Source organism: Myripristis murdjan, chromosome 18, assembly GCF_902150065.1.
Source record: "Myripristis murdjan chromosome 18, fMyrMur1.1, whole genome shotgun sequence".
Lineage (NCBI taxonomy): Eukaryota > Metazoa > Chordata > Actinopteri > Holocentriformes > Holocentridae > Myripristis > Myripristis murdjan.
Genome location: NC_043997.1, coordinates 13,993,046 through 14,006,758, shown reverse-complemented (window position 1 = coordinate 14,006,758; position 13,713 = coordinate 13,993,046). Strand labels below are relative to the sequence as shown.

The following is a 13,713-nucleotide window of genomic DNA, read 5'->3' as shown; positions in this document are numbered from 1 at the left end:
ATGCATTGCCTAAACATTAATTACATTCAAATTCATTCTAATTTGTCTTAATTTCCCACTCTCAACAGAAAAATTAATATTTCCCGCTGATTATTCCATGGCAGGCAATTCAGAATGCTTCAGAGAGGACAAGAAAATGAGTTAGACCATTTGCATATCAACATAATTCAAACCTAGTATTTCTTAGAAGCGGCGGCTTTTGAAGACAAAGACGCAAAAGGGGAAAAAAGAGAAAAGGAGGGAAAGGGGAAAAAAAACAGTCACACATTTGAAATCAATCAAAACTGTGCACAAACAAAAACTTCCCGGCTCGGTTGAAAACAGTGTTTATCTACAGTTAATAATTTGCAGCGTGTTATAACAACAATGCCATATGTCTCTTACTCGGGCCTTGTGATATCTCTATGGGAGTTGAGAGCAAAACTTTCTCCAAATTATTGAACTTGGAAGATGTAATTTTACGGTGCATTGTAGTTTTCTATTAAGACGCCATTAGCGGTTTAGGGGTGTAGGAGAGGCTACGGCGGGCTGTTAATCAGAGCGTAGGGAATGGAGTGGAATGGATCTCTAATTACCTGGCCTGTAATCGCCTCATACATCACCCAGACATATAGGCAAGATAGGACACACACACACACACACACACACACACACACTGACGCACACACTCAAACGTGTTTTAACACCAAAACACACAAGATGCTCTCTCACACATGCATGTGCACGTTGGACATGACGGCACGAAAGGCCCAAGTTCCACTTTCTGTGATCGTGGCGATCGAGTGATGGAGAAGATTGAGACTTTAAAGGAACAGTTCACCCAAAAACCACTGTATCCCATCCGCCATCAGGGACTGCAAATTTGAGGCGGTGTTCCTCAGCGGCAAATAGTTCCCAACAAAACTTGCTGCCAGTAAGAGCTGTGGAGTATGTCAGGTGTCTGTGTCGTTGTTGACTTTTTCAATCTATGTTTTTGGCAGTTTGAGCTCCACACATGAATACCCATTCAGCCTCAGTGTGCTGGAGCAAAGGGGCATCACACAGAAACTCTCTGGATGGACACACGTGTATGTTTTGGGTGAACTGTGCCTTTAAAGCTATTGGGGTTTTGTTCGGTGAGGCATGGTGTTGGAGCCGCAGCTACAATATGCCACTTTACTGTCGATGCCTTGGTTAAGCAATCTGTTCTGAGGGTAAAATTCCCAGCTTGCATTGCTTGGAAAAAAAAAAATATTGTGTTCAAGAGCAGCCAAGGCTTTCACTGTTCTGCTTCATATGGTGTGTGTGTGTGTGTGTGTGTGTGTGTGTGTAAAATAATACAATTCAAAACACGACATTGCCATATTATATAGGTGACACTTCCCTTTGGTTTTTGTAAGCAAAAGTGATAGGATGAAAACTAACAGCTGAAATATTTTATGTCATAAAAATGAGGAGCATTTTAGACACAATATAAAAAAAACAGCAACATGGATTTTTCACACTATTGGTCAACAGATAGGGAGGAAAATGAGAACCATGTAGTCTCAACTATCAAATTAAATGCTCATTCCATATATTTTGTCATCAAGTGAATCTAAACTGTACTCATTTAAAATCAACCCTTGACAATTTTGATTATTGCGGCTACAAATAAGAGCCTATGAAGTGGTTTACCTCCATATTCCAGCATATGATTTGTCCACATTGGTGCAGTACTTCACTATACCACATACTCTGCAGTGGAAGTTACCATAATCATAATATACTGAATAGATGATGCTGCATCACTCCACACCTCCACTCGACCACCTTTCCCAGCATTTCAAGTTGTTGTGGTGTAATTTTCCAGCATGTTCTTCATCGCCGAGCCTCATGAGGCATAAAGGCTCCGTGTAAACAAAGCTAAACACGGTGATTGGACCCTGAGCGGAGTCATGTTTTGGTGCACACACGTGGGAGCTAACCCTGTCCAATAATCTGACTCATTCCTGGACAACCTCTCATCTTCATCTTGCTAGAGCTCTCCAACAGTGACCTTAATCAAAGCAACATAATTAAAGTTGTTTACATCCCCGTTTTAATGAGAGCGTTATGGCGTTAAGGTTAGCGTATTGATGTGCATGTAAATGAAAATGTGATAAATGGCCCCATATGGTGAACGAACAGTTTTTGTTGATGAAATATAAACAAAAACCCAGACAACCAAGAAAGCCGCTGGAACAGACAGGGGGCAACCACTTTAGTTTTACCATGTTATATTTTAATTTCTGCAGAGACAAAAATGACAAGCAATTTATTTACACAAACCTGTACAAAAGCAAATTAAATTATGTAAAATATCTCATAAATAGAAGTGGACTTGCGTTCAATACATTTTGCCATGTTCAGCTAAGCTGCGTGCATAGTGACTCATATTAAACGATGATAAACTTGTTCCTCAATTTCTATATCAACATCCAAGTCGCAGGACAAATAGTTTATGGTTAATATTACAAATCTCATTACACACTGTGAATGCTATACGAATATAGGAGAGCGCAGACCTGAACGCACACCCCAGGCAGCAACAGGTTTCAGACAATTTCATGGTGGGTGTTATGCACTTGATCGTGTCTGTCAACTGCTAACACCCTGATAACATAGCAACAGATTGCCGTCTGCTTTTGTCTTGACCTTGGTGAACATTCAAAAAATATATACCATCACTGAGTGTAGCGCTGCTCAGGAATTATTCAGTGTTACATTTGCCTCTCTCTAACACTTTCTCTCTCTCTCTCTCTAATAAAATGACAAATTCTGTCTCTCACAGTAGCTGATATTGTGCAGATTCACCGCACTGCCTTGTAATATCATTGCAAGCATCATACCATGCTCATATGTAGGCCAACAACATGATATGCATATACTGTAGGAGTGTGCATGTGTGTGTTTGAGAGCCGCTCTGCACATCCCGAGGTGTGTGTTCTGTCAGCCTCTCTCCCTTGCAGCTTTTTTTCCACTTCCACTCTTCCTGGTTAACCATCACATTAGCATTTTTATCTGTAGGCTCCCTCAGCTCTGAGCAGTCAAATGTCTCCAAGCGCTTTTTTTTCCCCCCCTCCGTCTTTCCACACTCCCATGTTCAGTACCGGAGTTTGATTCATGCACAAACAAGGTTGCCTGACCTCTGATGTCACACATGTACATGAGTGCGGCACAGTGAAAAAAAAAAAAAAAAACACACATTATATCATTATTATTATTTTTTTTTTTTTTACCACCAATAAGCAACTTTTGAATGCACTCATTCGGTAATGCACTATGCTAGCAGTGAATATTTCAGCGATCTAATTGAACCCACACGAATCACCGTTTACTCCCAGGCTTGTTGACATTTGACTGGTCATCCTTCAAGAAGCCTTCGACATCTCGGGACTTCATGTCCGATATGCAAATCCCGGGATGCGTCTCATTTTTGTTCTGTAATGCCACCCTGTCTACTTCTGTAAGCATGTCAGCATAATTTGTTATGCACCATTCCAAACCAACATTTAATCATACCAATAGGTATAAAAAGGCACAATTGCATATTTTGCATTCACTCTATTTTTTTTTTTTTTTTTTTTTTTTTGTATGTTTTTCTTTTTTACAGAAGCACTCTAAATATACAAAGTGGCACCAGATAAAGAAAAAAAGTAAAACACATAATACATTGTCATGATCATTTCCACGGTTTGGACTATTATTGTATAACAAATCGATGTACGGGTTTAAAAAGTAAATTACAAGATGGGGAAAAAAAAAAACCATGCAGATAAAAATGAGTAAATTTTACGGTATAGGTTAAGTTGGATGTAAATGAAACGTATGATTTGGATTTGGCTGGTGAAAGAAGAGACCATGACCAAATTGAATAGAAAATGACCAAAAAAATAAGGAACAAAATATGAGTAGAAAAAAAAAAATAAACAAAAGAAATGATCAACGGTATGCTCTTAACTGATCTACTAAGTCGTACTACATGGCTAATGTTTGTTTAGGTATAACAAAAGCAAGCAACAAGGTGGATTTCCATGTTTACAGGGATAACATTTTTTTGTACATTTTCTTTTACAGTTTTTTTTTCTTCTTCCTTCTCAGTAAGTGAAGTAAGTTCCCATTAAACGTGCAATAAAAAGTACATATTTATGTATACAGTTGATAAGTATAGGAGCACTTTCTTTCGAACAACGAGTAGTACTTACAGACTACAGACTGCTGGACTGCAGAAAAAGCAGCTCCAGCCAAACCAAAGGGGTTTTGCTAACATACAAAAAAATTTTTCCATTGCATCTGATATTCTTTTGCTTCTTTACGGTCATGAGATTTTGCGCCTCTGTAGCTGTGAAAATGAAAACTCGCTGTAGATAGGGAGGCACAATATCTCAACATTGACAGTGTGTCTGCGTGTGTTGACTGTCAGCTCTGAAGATGTAATGCATGTCATGTTGACACATCACATTCGTATAGTTAAACCTCAGTTCTTCACTATAAATTCCCACATACTGTAATGCATACTTAAAGCAAGATTCTCCCAAAAAAAGCTATTTTTGTGTGGTATATTTCTGTAATAGGGGGAACGCTTCATCCATGGCTTGAAGCCATTTGTTTCTGAAGCTTTGGTTTCACTTTGACACCATTTTCTGAGACTGTTCCAAACTTCCTGCACATCCAAACGTTGGTTTTGATTGTTCTCCGTTGAGCTGATTCTTACATTCGTGCTCAAAAATGCCTTTAACCATGTACCATGGAATGCAACATCTACCGATGCTAAAAGGTTTCTTGGATAGCTGTTTGTGGGTTAATGTCATCTTGAAGGCTTGAGAAGAAGTGAAAAAGTAGTTGATGCTTATTGGTCACATGTACAATATGATATTTATTGCTCAGTCTATCACACAACAAAAAGGTATTAACAGTAAAAAGCTGTCATTGCAGCTGTGTTGGGACCAGCTTGGCCATGTTTACGCCCTCCTAAACCTACTGTTGGTGTACATCCATGCTGTATAAATATGGCCCATACACACATACTATATACTGCATATCTGGCCCATACACACATACAAATTTCAACTGCACCGCGATAATTTTAATCTCGGCACGTCACACACTGTGCTTACCCAGGATTTTCAGTCCTTCACTACCACAGTGCCACTAGCCACAATCAAATAAATCTGTTTTTCTGCCTGTGTGTGTGTACTTGTGAGTGTGTGTGTGCATGTTTGTGTGTATTGGTGAGTGTGCAAGAGAAACCAGGATAAGCATTACAACTTGAGATAAACAGTAGCATCCCACCGGGCATCTGCAATGCGCGGTGATCCAAGTATGCGCAACCACGTGCACACGTACCTAATGCTTTTTTCCAAGCAGTGTGGTGACAGATCATGGCTCTAAGAACTTGCATTTCGTTTTGGAGTTTTGGTCTCAAACTCGCCAATCAAGACAAAGAATGAGAAGACTGAGAAAGATAAAGACAAAAGTGAATGAGAGCAATAAGCATGTTTGTTTCTGTGGTCCAATGCGTTATGTACAATGGATGACTTTTCACTTGCGTAGAGTATACACACTGGTAAGTTAGAATCAGTCATTATATGTTCATCGTATTACGTCACCGGAGTGTGAACCAACATGTTACAGCAAATTCCACTGGCTCGCCTTTCAGTCCAAGAATCTCCCTTGAGTGAGATGACTGAGACGGGTCTCGCTTTCCAGGCAGAATGTTTAAAGCTTAGTCTTTCCCGACCATATTGAGATGCAGTTCCTCCGTAAGTCTTGAATATGGTCGGGTTTTGGTCTCCTATTGAACAACTTTCTGCACACACAGTCGAGATGACAGGATCCATGGATAGGTCAGTTTGATCGAGACCGTGATTACGTCCGATATATTGTTGCAGCCACGGCACATCATGGCAAGAGTGTTGCACTAAGCTAAAAAAGAAAAGGCATAACCGGACACACTTTGAAGTCAAACTAGTCCACATGTACAGCTTTGATTCTAGAAAAAAATGAACAGAAAAAGAAAAAAAAAAGGTCTCTTTGTACAGTGTCTTCTGAAAGGAGTTTCCTTGGGGGGATAAGGGCTTAATTGGGGACGGGGTTATGCATGCATGTATATGGAAAATGAGTTGATTATTGTACAGATTGACTGTCAGGCAGCAGAACATGTCCCAAGAGCCCGACTCGCCACCAGAACAGCCTGATCCCAAGTCCCATCAGTACCCTCAACTCTTCCTCCTCCTCCTCTTTTCTTTCCAGGTTATGGCCAGAATTAGCACTCTGAAAATGGTCCTGTTTTTATATCCACTTAGGTTTTTCGCTAAAGAGCTGTTGTCAAAGTCTTTGGAGAAAGTTTAGTCCCGTCTTGCTCAGACCAAAGGTGGGTAAACGCTTCTAGAGCTGTCATGATGGTGGGTAAGCAACTACGGTTATTGTTGTTGTATTATAATGCCGTGTATTGTGGCGCAGCAGGTGTATTCAGCCCACCCAGCTCACAGGTACACCTCCCGCCGTGTGAGCGTACCACAGGAGGTGGGCTTGTACTCCCCAGTAGGGGCCAGGGGGATCTCCTCGGTGGGGTGGCCCAGCGCCTCCTCCCCGGCCCCAGGCGAACCGTAGGAGGGCGAGCCGAAGGCCTCATAAGAGGAGGAGGAGGAGGCCATCTTCTTGTTGAGCAGATTGCGATTGCGGTCGCCCATCATGTGAGCAGCGGTGGGATCTCCATTGGCCATGGTGGCCATGGCGAGGGTCTCTTGGCTGCCGGGCTGCTCGGCGCTGCTGCTGCCACTGCCGTTGCCGCTCATGAAGGTGGAAAGCTTTGGTTGTTGGGGGGTGGTGGTTGACTTGGATGGCCGCCGCTCGGGCGACGTGCGCACAGGCATCCAGCAGGAGTCCGAGTGGCCGTACTCGTCGCATTCCCGAGTGCATTTGCCGGTCATGGCTACGTCAGGCAAGGGCCGGGAGTCTAGAGGGAACAGAATAGAGCGGAGAGAAAGAAAAAGCTCCAGTAAATGACAGTGTTTGCTTCTCCAAAGTGAGACAATGAAAGAACAAATAGAAAACTAACATCTTTGACTAAAATAATTTCCTGACACTTGTTATTTGGTGTGGTATGTGTTGCATGAGATCGGCTATTATGAATTCCCCCATTAGATGCATGAGTCTATTTTTTTTCCTCCTTAACGAGGTCATCATCGCATCTGAATGTTTGATCATTTGATGGGAAAAAAATAGAAAAAAAAAATACATAACAATGAAGATTGGTCACCATGGTTACCCAGGCACCTATTGTAATAGATGTACAAGTTTTGAATTTTATCACTAGTGAATGCTATAGATTGGACTGATAAAATTGCCTTTGCCTTCATGCAGAACCCATACCACATGACAAAAACAGTAACAGAAAACAACAATGAAAAGAAGACTCCACTGGCTACGACAACAGCCTCAAACTAAAAACAGTGGCGTGAATCAGAGTTGAAATAATGTCATGCTTCAAAATGTGTTTGTGCTGGAAGGGAAGGGAGGAGAGGGGAGGGGAGGGGGGGGAGCAATGGAGAGAGTAGGGAAGAGGTCAATTTGTGTTTTGAGTTTCCCCTGATCTAAAATCTAAGATGTGCAATTAGGCCTGCTCTGTGTGTGTCTGAGTGAGGCAAATGTGTGCACTTAAACACGGGTGAGCATGTCTGTGAGATGGGAGCACAACAACATCCTATTTTCTTATCGGGTGATTGACAGACGGCAATCACAGTCTGATCTAAGTAGCTTAATAGCTTTGCGTGGCTCAAGCGCCCTGATATCCTCTTAAATCCACTAATAGGGGTCTTAAGCAATTACCTAGCCGGGCGCAGGCCTCAGATTAACTACGTGTACTGTATTATTCTGAAAAGCAAATTATGTGCTTACAATGCTACCCCAGGACAACAGGTTTGACAGATATCCCTACTGTCAGCGACTACTGTCAGACACTACAGAGGTTTAATTCCGGTGCGATATGTAAAAGATAACTTTTATCACAAGTACAACAAACCAAAGTAGATTAACTGGCTCAATATTAGACAAAAAAAAAACTTAGAAGAAATGGGCCTATTCCCGCAGCCCTGACCAAATCCTATGCTAGAAGTTACACAGTGCCAGAATTAATAACAGTGCCAATGTTACCAAGATGCTATGTCAGGTGTAAATTTATTCATGGCCTGATGCGAAGTATGGAAAACCAAAAAAACAAGCAAGAGCAAGGGTGAGTGCAAACCAAGCTAAGCATGCTGCCTTTGCCTTTAGAGAATAATCAAAAAATAAACAAAGAAATAAAATAAGAGTTTGGACCATGGCTTACTTTTAATGCTCTTTTTCTCCTGTAAAAGAAGAATAGAACAGAAATCACTCTTTGTGCTTTGCATTGTGCGTACTTATGCAAAAAATATATACTGTATGAGGAACCTTGAAACTGTAACTAAAAGACATGTTGACAGCAACACCAAAAATGTGCAAATTTATGCAGAGCAGACGCATGACTAAGGACATAATGCAGCTGAGACAAGGACAGAAAAGAAAGAAGAGATAGGGAACATAGGATGAGAGGCGGTCGTAAATCTACTGATTGGAGTGTTCAGCCTGAAACGATTTGCTTGTTTCGGTTTGAATTACTTCCAGCAAAAACCCTCAATATTACTTCAAGAGTGCCATTCCTATGCTGTTGGGAATCCTATATCTACTAAACACCTATTGGAATTCGTTTTAATGTCACAAATCACCTAGTAGAGCATCCGCCGATCATTACGTCGCACAGTCGATACGTAGCCGATGCCACCGGGAGCTACTGCCACTCAATAGATGCATCAGCGAACTTTTTTCTCATTAGTGAGTCCAAACAATGCTACAGTTCCTCCTGTTTGATGAAATGCTCAATAAATAAGACAAAATGGCAACGGTAAATAGTCGACATGCCAGCGGAGGTGAGTGGAATGGCTGGGAAATGTATGGCACGAGGCAAGACGAGAGGAGACATCCAGCGTCTCCTTGTCTCTGGCCCAGGTTGATGAACACAGACATCAAAGAGACAAGCGGATACCAGGTACTGATTGGCTTGCGCATTCACACCTACAATTGAGCCATCAGGCCTTCGCTGCTACCCATAATGCACAGCGGCTCTCCCGAGGCCCTGGTGCCTTGCTACTGAAAGCTCATCCAATTGCCTCCTCACCCCGATTGCACTCAGACAAACTGGTAAAAAGTCAGGAGGGAGGACCTCTTGCTTCCCCCGGCTCTCTTGGGGATTCAGCCAACCTTCAGCATCTCCACTGCCCTGAACGGGGGAGCCGGCGAGGTAGTTAGTCAGTGCTGTGTGTGTGTGTGTGTGTGTTGTGTGCGCCGAAAGGAGGCTGATTATTTCCTAGCTGCATGGTCCATTGCCTCTGCAGGCTTGCTAAAAATGAAGACGTTTCCCACAGCGCTAATGACTTAGACTGCTATATCAAAGAGAAAATGCCTTCTCCATTTTTCTTCTGTGCTCTCGTTTCAAAAGTGTCACTTCCCCCTAAGGGTTGTCTATCAACAAATCTGCTTTAAAGTCCCTTAAATCACACTATCCCTTAGCTTTGGATATACAGGCATGCTCGCACCAAGACTGGCAATTTAACCTGCGTGTTTGGAGCCGTCGTTTGCAAAGCTGTAGGTTAATTTTGAGCTGAATGCTGAATGACAGGATTTCGTCAGATATGACTTGCAAGCGACACGACATTCGACTCTTCTCACTGTCAAATAAACTCCAATTAGAGTCTCGGATTTAAACTTTAATACGGTGCGGTGTGCTTTGTTGTGATAAACACTTGATGTTTTCTAAGGTTCTTTTTTCTTAAATGTCATGAGAAGGGCAGAACCCCAGCCATTTAAGTCACCACCTCAGTCTTACGCATTACAAGAACAAAGGTATTATAATATAACAGTGTGAAAGTGTTATATAATAGTGTCATAATGCTGAAGACGGATGCACTGTAATTTGTGGCTCGTACGGAGCAGGGATCCAGCATTGCCTCAGTACATATCCACGGGCCGTTTGGAGACCCAATTCAGAATTCAGGACGTAGAAAATATCTTCAAAGAAAAGCCCTCGGAGCACATGCACAACACAGTAGCAGGCTTTTGTTACATATTCACAAACATCCCGCGAGCTTGCACTTTCAACCGCCACACAACACAATACAAGTGGGTCACTTTGCTTCGGAGGGGGGGAAAAAAAAGAAAAAAAAAGAAAAAAAAAAAAAAAAAAAAGGATGAACAAGGAGCCCGTCCAGCCCAGGTTTCCTCCCTGGGGCACCGGCCTTGTAGTTGCGGGTACGGAGCAGGAAACAGTGGCACAGAGTGGGGGGCCACAGTATCTCTGCCGCGCTTTCAGCCGAGCGGAGGCCGGCCTGCACATAATGCCCACATCTGCTACTGACCCCTCTTCTCCGCTGCCTCAAAAGAAGCTTCCGGAAGACTGAGCGAGGGGTGGGAGTGGCGGGTTGAGGCCGTGATTGGCAGGCGGGTTAGAGGGGCAGCGGGCAGAGCGGAAGAGCGGCCGCTTTTCCCTGGGATATAATTACATGCGGACAAAAGTCCCGTGCTGCTGAAGTGACAACCGCCCGCTGACATGCTACTGTACGTCTCCGCCTGGAGACATTTCTGCCTCACACTGCGCATCTTTGTGTGTGTGTGTGTGTGTGTGTGTGTGTGTGTGTGTGTGCGCGTGTGCATCTGCGCGTTGCTGCTCAGCCTATGTTACTCGTGCGTGCATGTAAAAGCAGTTTAAAGTGAAGATGCAGCACTCTCTTTGTGTAAGTGCATGTGTCCGCACGCATTCGGAGGCAGGCAGGCGCGCTGAAAGTGGGCCAGCGGGCGCGCTGGCTGAGCCGTGGCTTTTCTTAGCTGGCTTTAGTCGACCGCCCTATCAGCTGACTAGCTTACACAGTGGGATAATTCAAAGAACCTCCACTGCTGTGGCACAATAGCAATTCGATATGGTGCCTTTAGTGGTCACTAAGATGTGGCGGTGCAGGAAAACATAGGGTTACACTGCCCGTCCTTCTGCCTGCAAGCCGGTTCCCAACCACGTTTACTTGTATGCATGATTTCTAGCTCGTGTGGGAAAGTATAATTTTGTGTGTGCATGTGTGTGTGTGGCACTTGAGCTTTGATTCCTGAGTGTTTGTGCACGCTTAACCAAATACACTCCAATTGCCAGTCTGCCTTCCTTCAATGCCATAAACGTCCTTTTTCAGCTGCATTGTCCCTTCTTTCTCTTTTTCTCTTCGCTTGCGCTACAAACCACTGCCATGCAGACTGAAGCTCTCTGACCTTTTGCCCTCTCTTTTCCAGCTGGCAGATTCAACCCAAACAGCTGAGGCAGGGTGCAGGAGGGAGGGAGGGCAGAAAAAAAAAAAAAAAAAAAGAAAAAGAGAGAGAGACCGAGCGGGAAAGAGGAAACGAGACGATTTGCCTGCACGCGTTGGTGTGTATGGAGAGAGAGAGAGAGGGAGAGAGAAAGAGCACCGCTAGCCACTGCGCCGTGTTTTTGACAGACAATGCAGTTGGCTGGACAGCAGATAGGGGTCAGAGTAGAGAGAGAGCGAGGGCATGAGGGAGAGAGTGAAGACAGGACTGGAGCGGAGAGGGAGGGAGCGACGGAGAGAGAGGGAGAGAAAGGAGGAGTGTGTGCTGAGTACAGCAGGGTCAGGGGCCTGGGAGAAGTGAAACAGCAGATTGAGTGGAGCAGACAGCATGGCTGCCTCTGGGCCGTCACAGGCCAAACACACTGCCAAAGAGAGCAATGGAGGAGAGGAGTGAAGACAGGAGGGAGAGGGAAAGGTGATGAAAAAGGCAGAGAGATAGAAGAAGAGAGAGAGAGAGAGGAAAGAAGGGAACAAAGAGAGGAGCGCCAGAGGAGAAAATATAAGTCAAAGAAATGATGTTGCGAGCATGGATGGCAGATGTGCAATGAAGATAAAAACTGAGTTTTATCAGTGCATCCTTTTAGATATTTACTGATAACATGATGTGATACACTGGAATTGAACAATCCCACTTGTTTGAATGCAGTTTCTCTTGTTTCAGGATAAGTAGCCTGTAAATTTAGGCAGAATAAGGCAGATTAGACCACTAGGATCAAGAAAATGATTCAAGAAAATATGGGAAGCAAGGTAGATTATTTCATCCCACTGGCAGATTTTAGCAGATTTTAACAGAGTATGAGTTAAGATGAAGTTTTTTTTTTCCCTTGTGCAGATGACATGCCTGTATATTCACGCGCCCGCACACACACACACACATTAACTAATCAGCCGAGGACATTGTTTTAGACTATTTTAGCTCCCACTTTAGCCGCCTCTTCCTCCATACAATGAAGTCCTGTGTCCAGAGAGACTCGAGGCCCCGCTCACCTCTCTGCTAATTATTCAATCTGACCGTGCTCGCGTCACCCCCCCCCCCCCATTAAGGAGCCTGCGAAAATCCCCCAAAACGTCCCTCTCCAAATGTCATTCACACCCGTCCGTTTAGAGGCGCCTCACATGCTTCCAATTTGAAGCCGGTATCTTTTAAAATTGCTTATCGTGTGTCTCTTGTTCTCCGCGGCGAGGGAGAAGAAAGTTTTTCGGGGGCTGAGATTCATAAGAGGGCGCCTGTGTGTGAGTGTGTGAGTGTGTGTGTGTATGTGTGAAGGGGAACGGCCGAGACTAGCTTGGAAATGGGCGTGTGATTGCCTTGCACCCCTCATCAAAGGCCTCCCTGTGCGGACAGATCTATTTCACGCAGCGGAGCAATCAGCGTGAAGATGACAGTCTACATCGCCGGGTGTCATACAGATTACTCCGTGCGGCTGATGGGGGGAAAATGAAATATTTATCCTGAAAAACCAGCTGTCGGAAATACTAAGGCCTTCATGAGAAAATACAAGGAGAGCGGGAGAAAGAGAGGCAGGGAGGGGAGGAGGGAGACAAAGGGAAAGTGATATAAAGACAGGCCGAGAGATGGACGGACGGACGGATAGCAAACCGAGAGAAATGAACAACACCACGAGAGGGAGAGGGAGAGTTGCGTCTTCGTTACCCCCCCCCATACACACCCACCCCTCCCCTTTCTGCTCATTCTCGCCCCTAATAGGGTCCCATTTAATTAGGTGAAACTTGGGCTGCCGACTAATTATGGTGTGAGAGTGAGTCTCTCTCCGTTTGGCTGTCTCGCTCTGCAGGGCCCTTGTGGCATCGCCTCGCAGCTGAGAGGTCCTCAGCATCAAAGACGGACGGGCAGACACACACACACACACACACACACACACGCACACACACAGCGAGAGGTGGCTGTGGGGAATGGAAGGAAGGAAACGAGAGAGAGAGAGAGAAAGTGAATAGAGGAAGAGAAAAGCTGAGAGGAGAAAATAAGGTGAGGGAGGAAGTGTTCCGGAGAGAAAGGAACAGAGAGAAAAAGAGGTGCTAAATTATTAACACCGTGACGGCGAGTTCAGACAGAACAATATCCACAGGAAAAAGGGATATTTGTCTTTCGCTCGCTGAGATGTTTGCCAGACAATTAAGGAGGGATGGAGGAGAGAGAGGGGGGGCGGGGAGGGGGGGGAGAAGAGAACAAAAGGGGAGTCCTGGGGAGCGATGACCTTTGGAAAACGCAAGTCATGGTGCGCTCTGCCAGCAACAGCATTAATTGATGGCATTAGCATCAAGACCGGTG

At 44.3% G+C, this 13,713-nt stretch overlaps 1 protein-coding gene across 2 annotated transcripts in view; it reads right to left on the bottom strand.

The window, feature by feature from the left end:
- Positions 1–2,751: 2,751 nt before the first annotated feature.
- Positions 2,752–13,713, bottom strand: part of pcdh7b (protocadherin 7b) — a 130,950-nt gene continuing 119,988 nt past the window's right edge. For both annotated transcript variants that reach the window (XM_030076069.1, XM_030076070.1), the window contains exon 3: positions 2,752–6,958. In XM_030076069.1, coding sequence (XP_029931929.1) covers positions 6,486–6,958 — 473 coding nt within the window. In that variant the 3' untranslated portion in view covers positions 2,752–6,485. The remainder of the gene's footprint in view (positions 6,959–13,713) is intronic.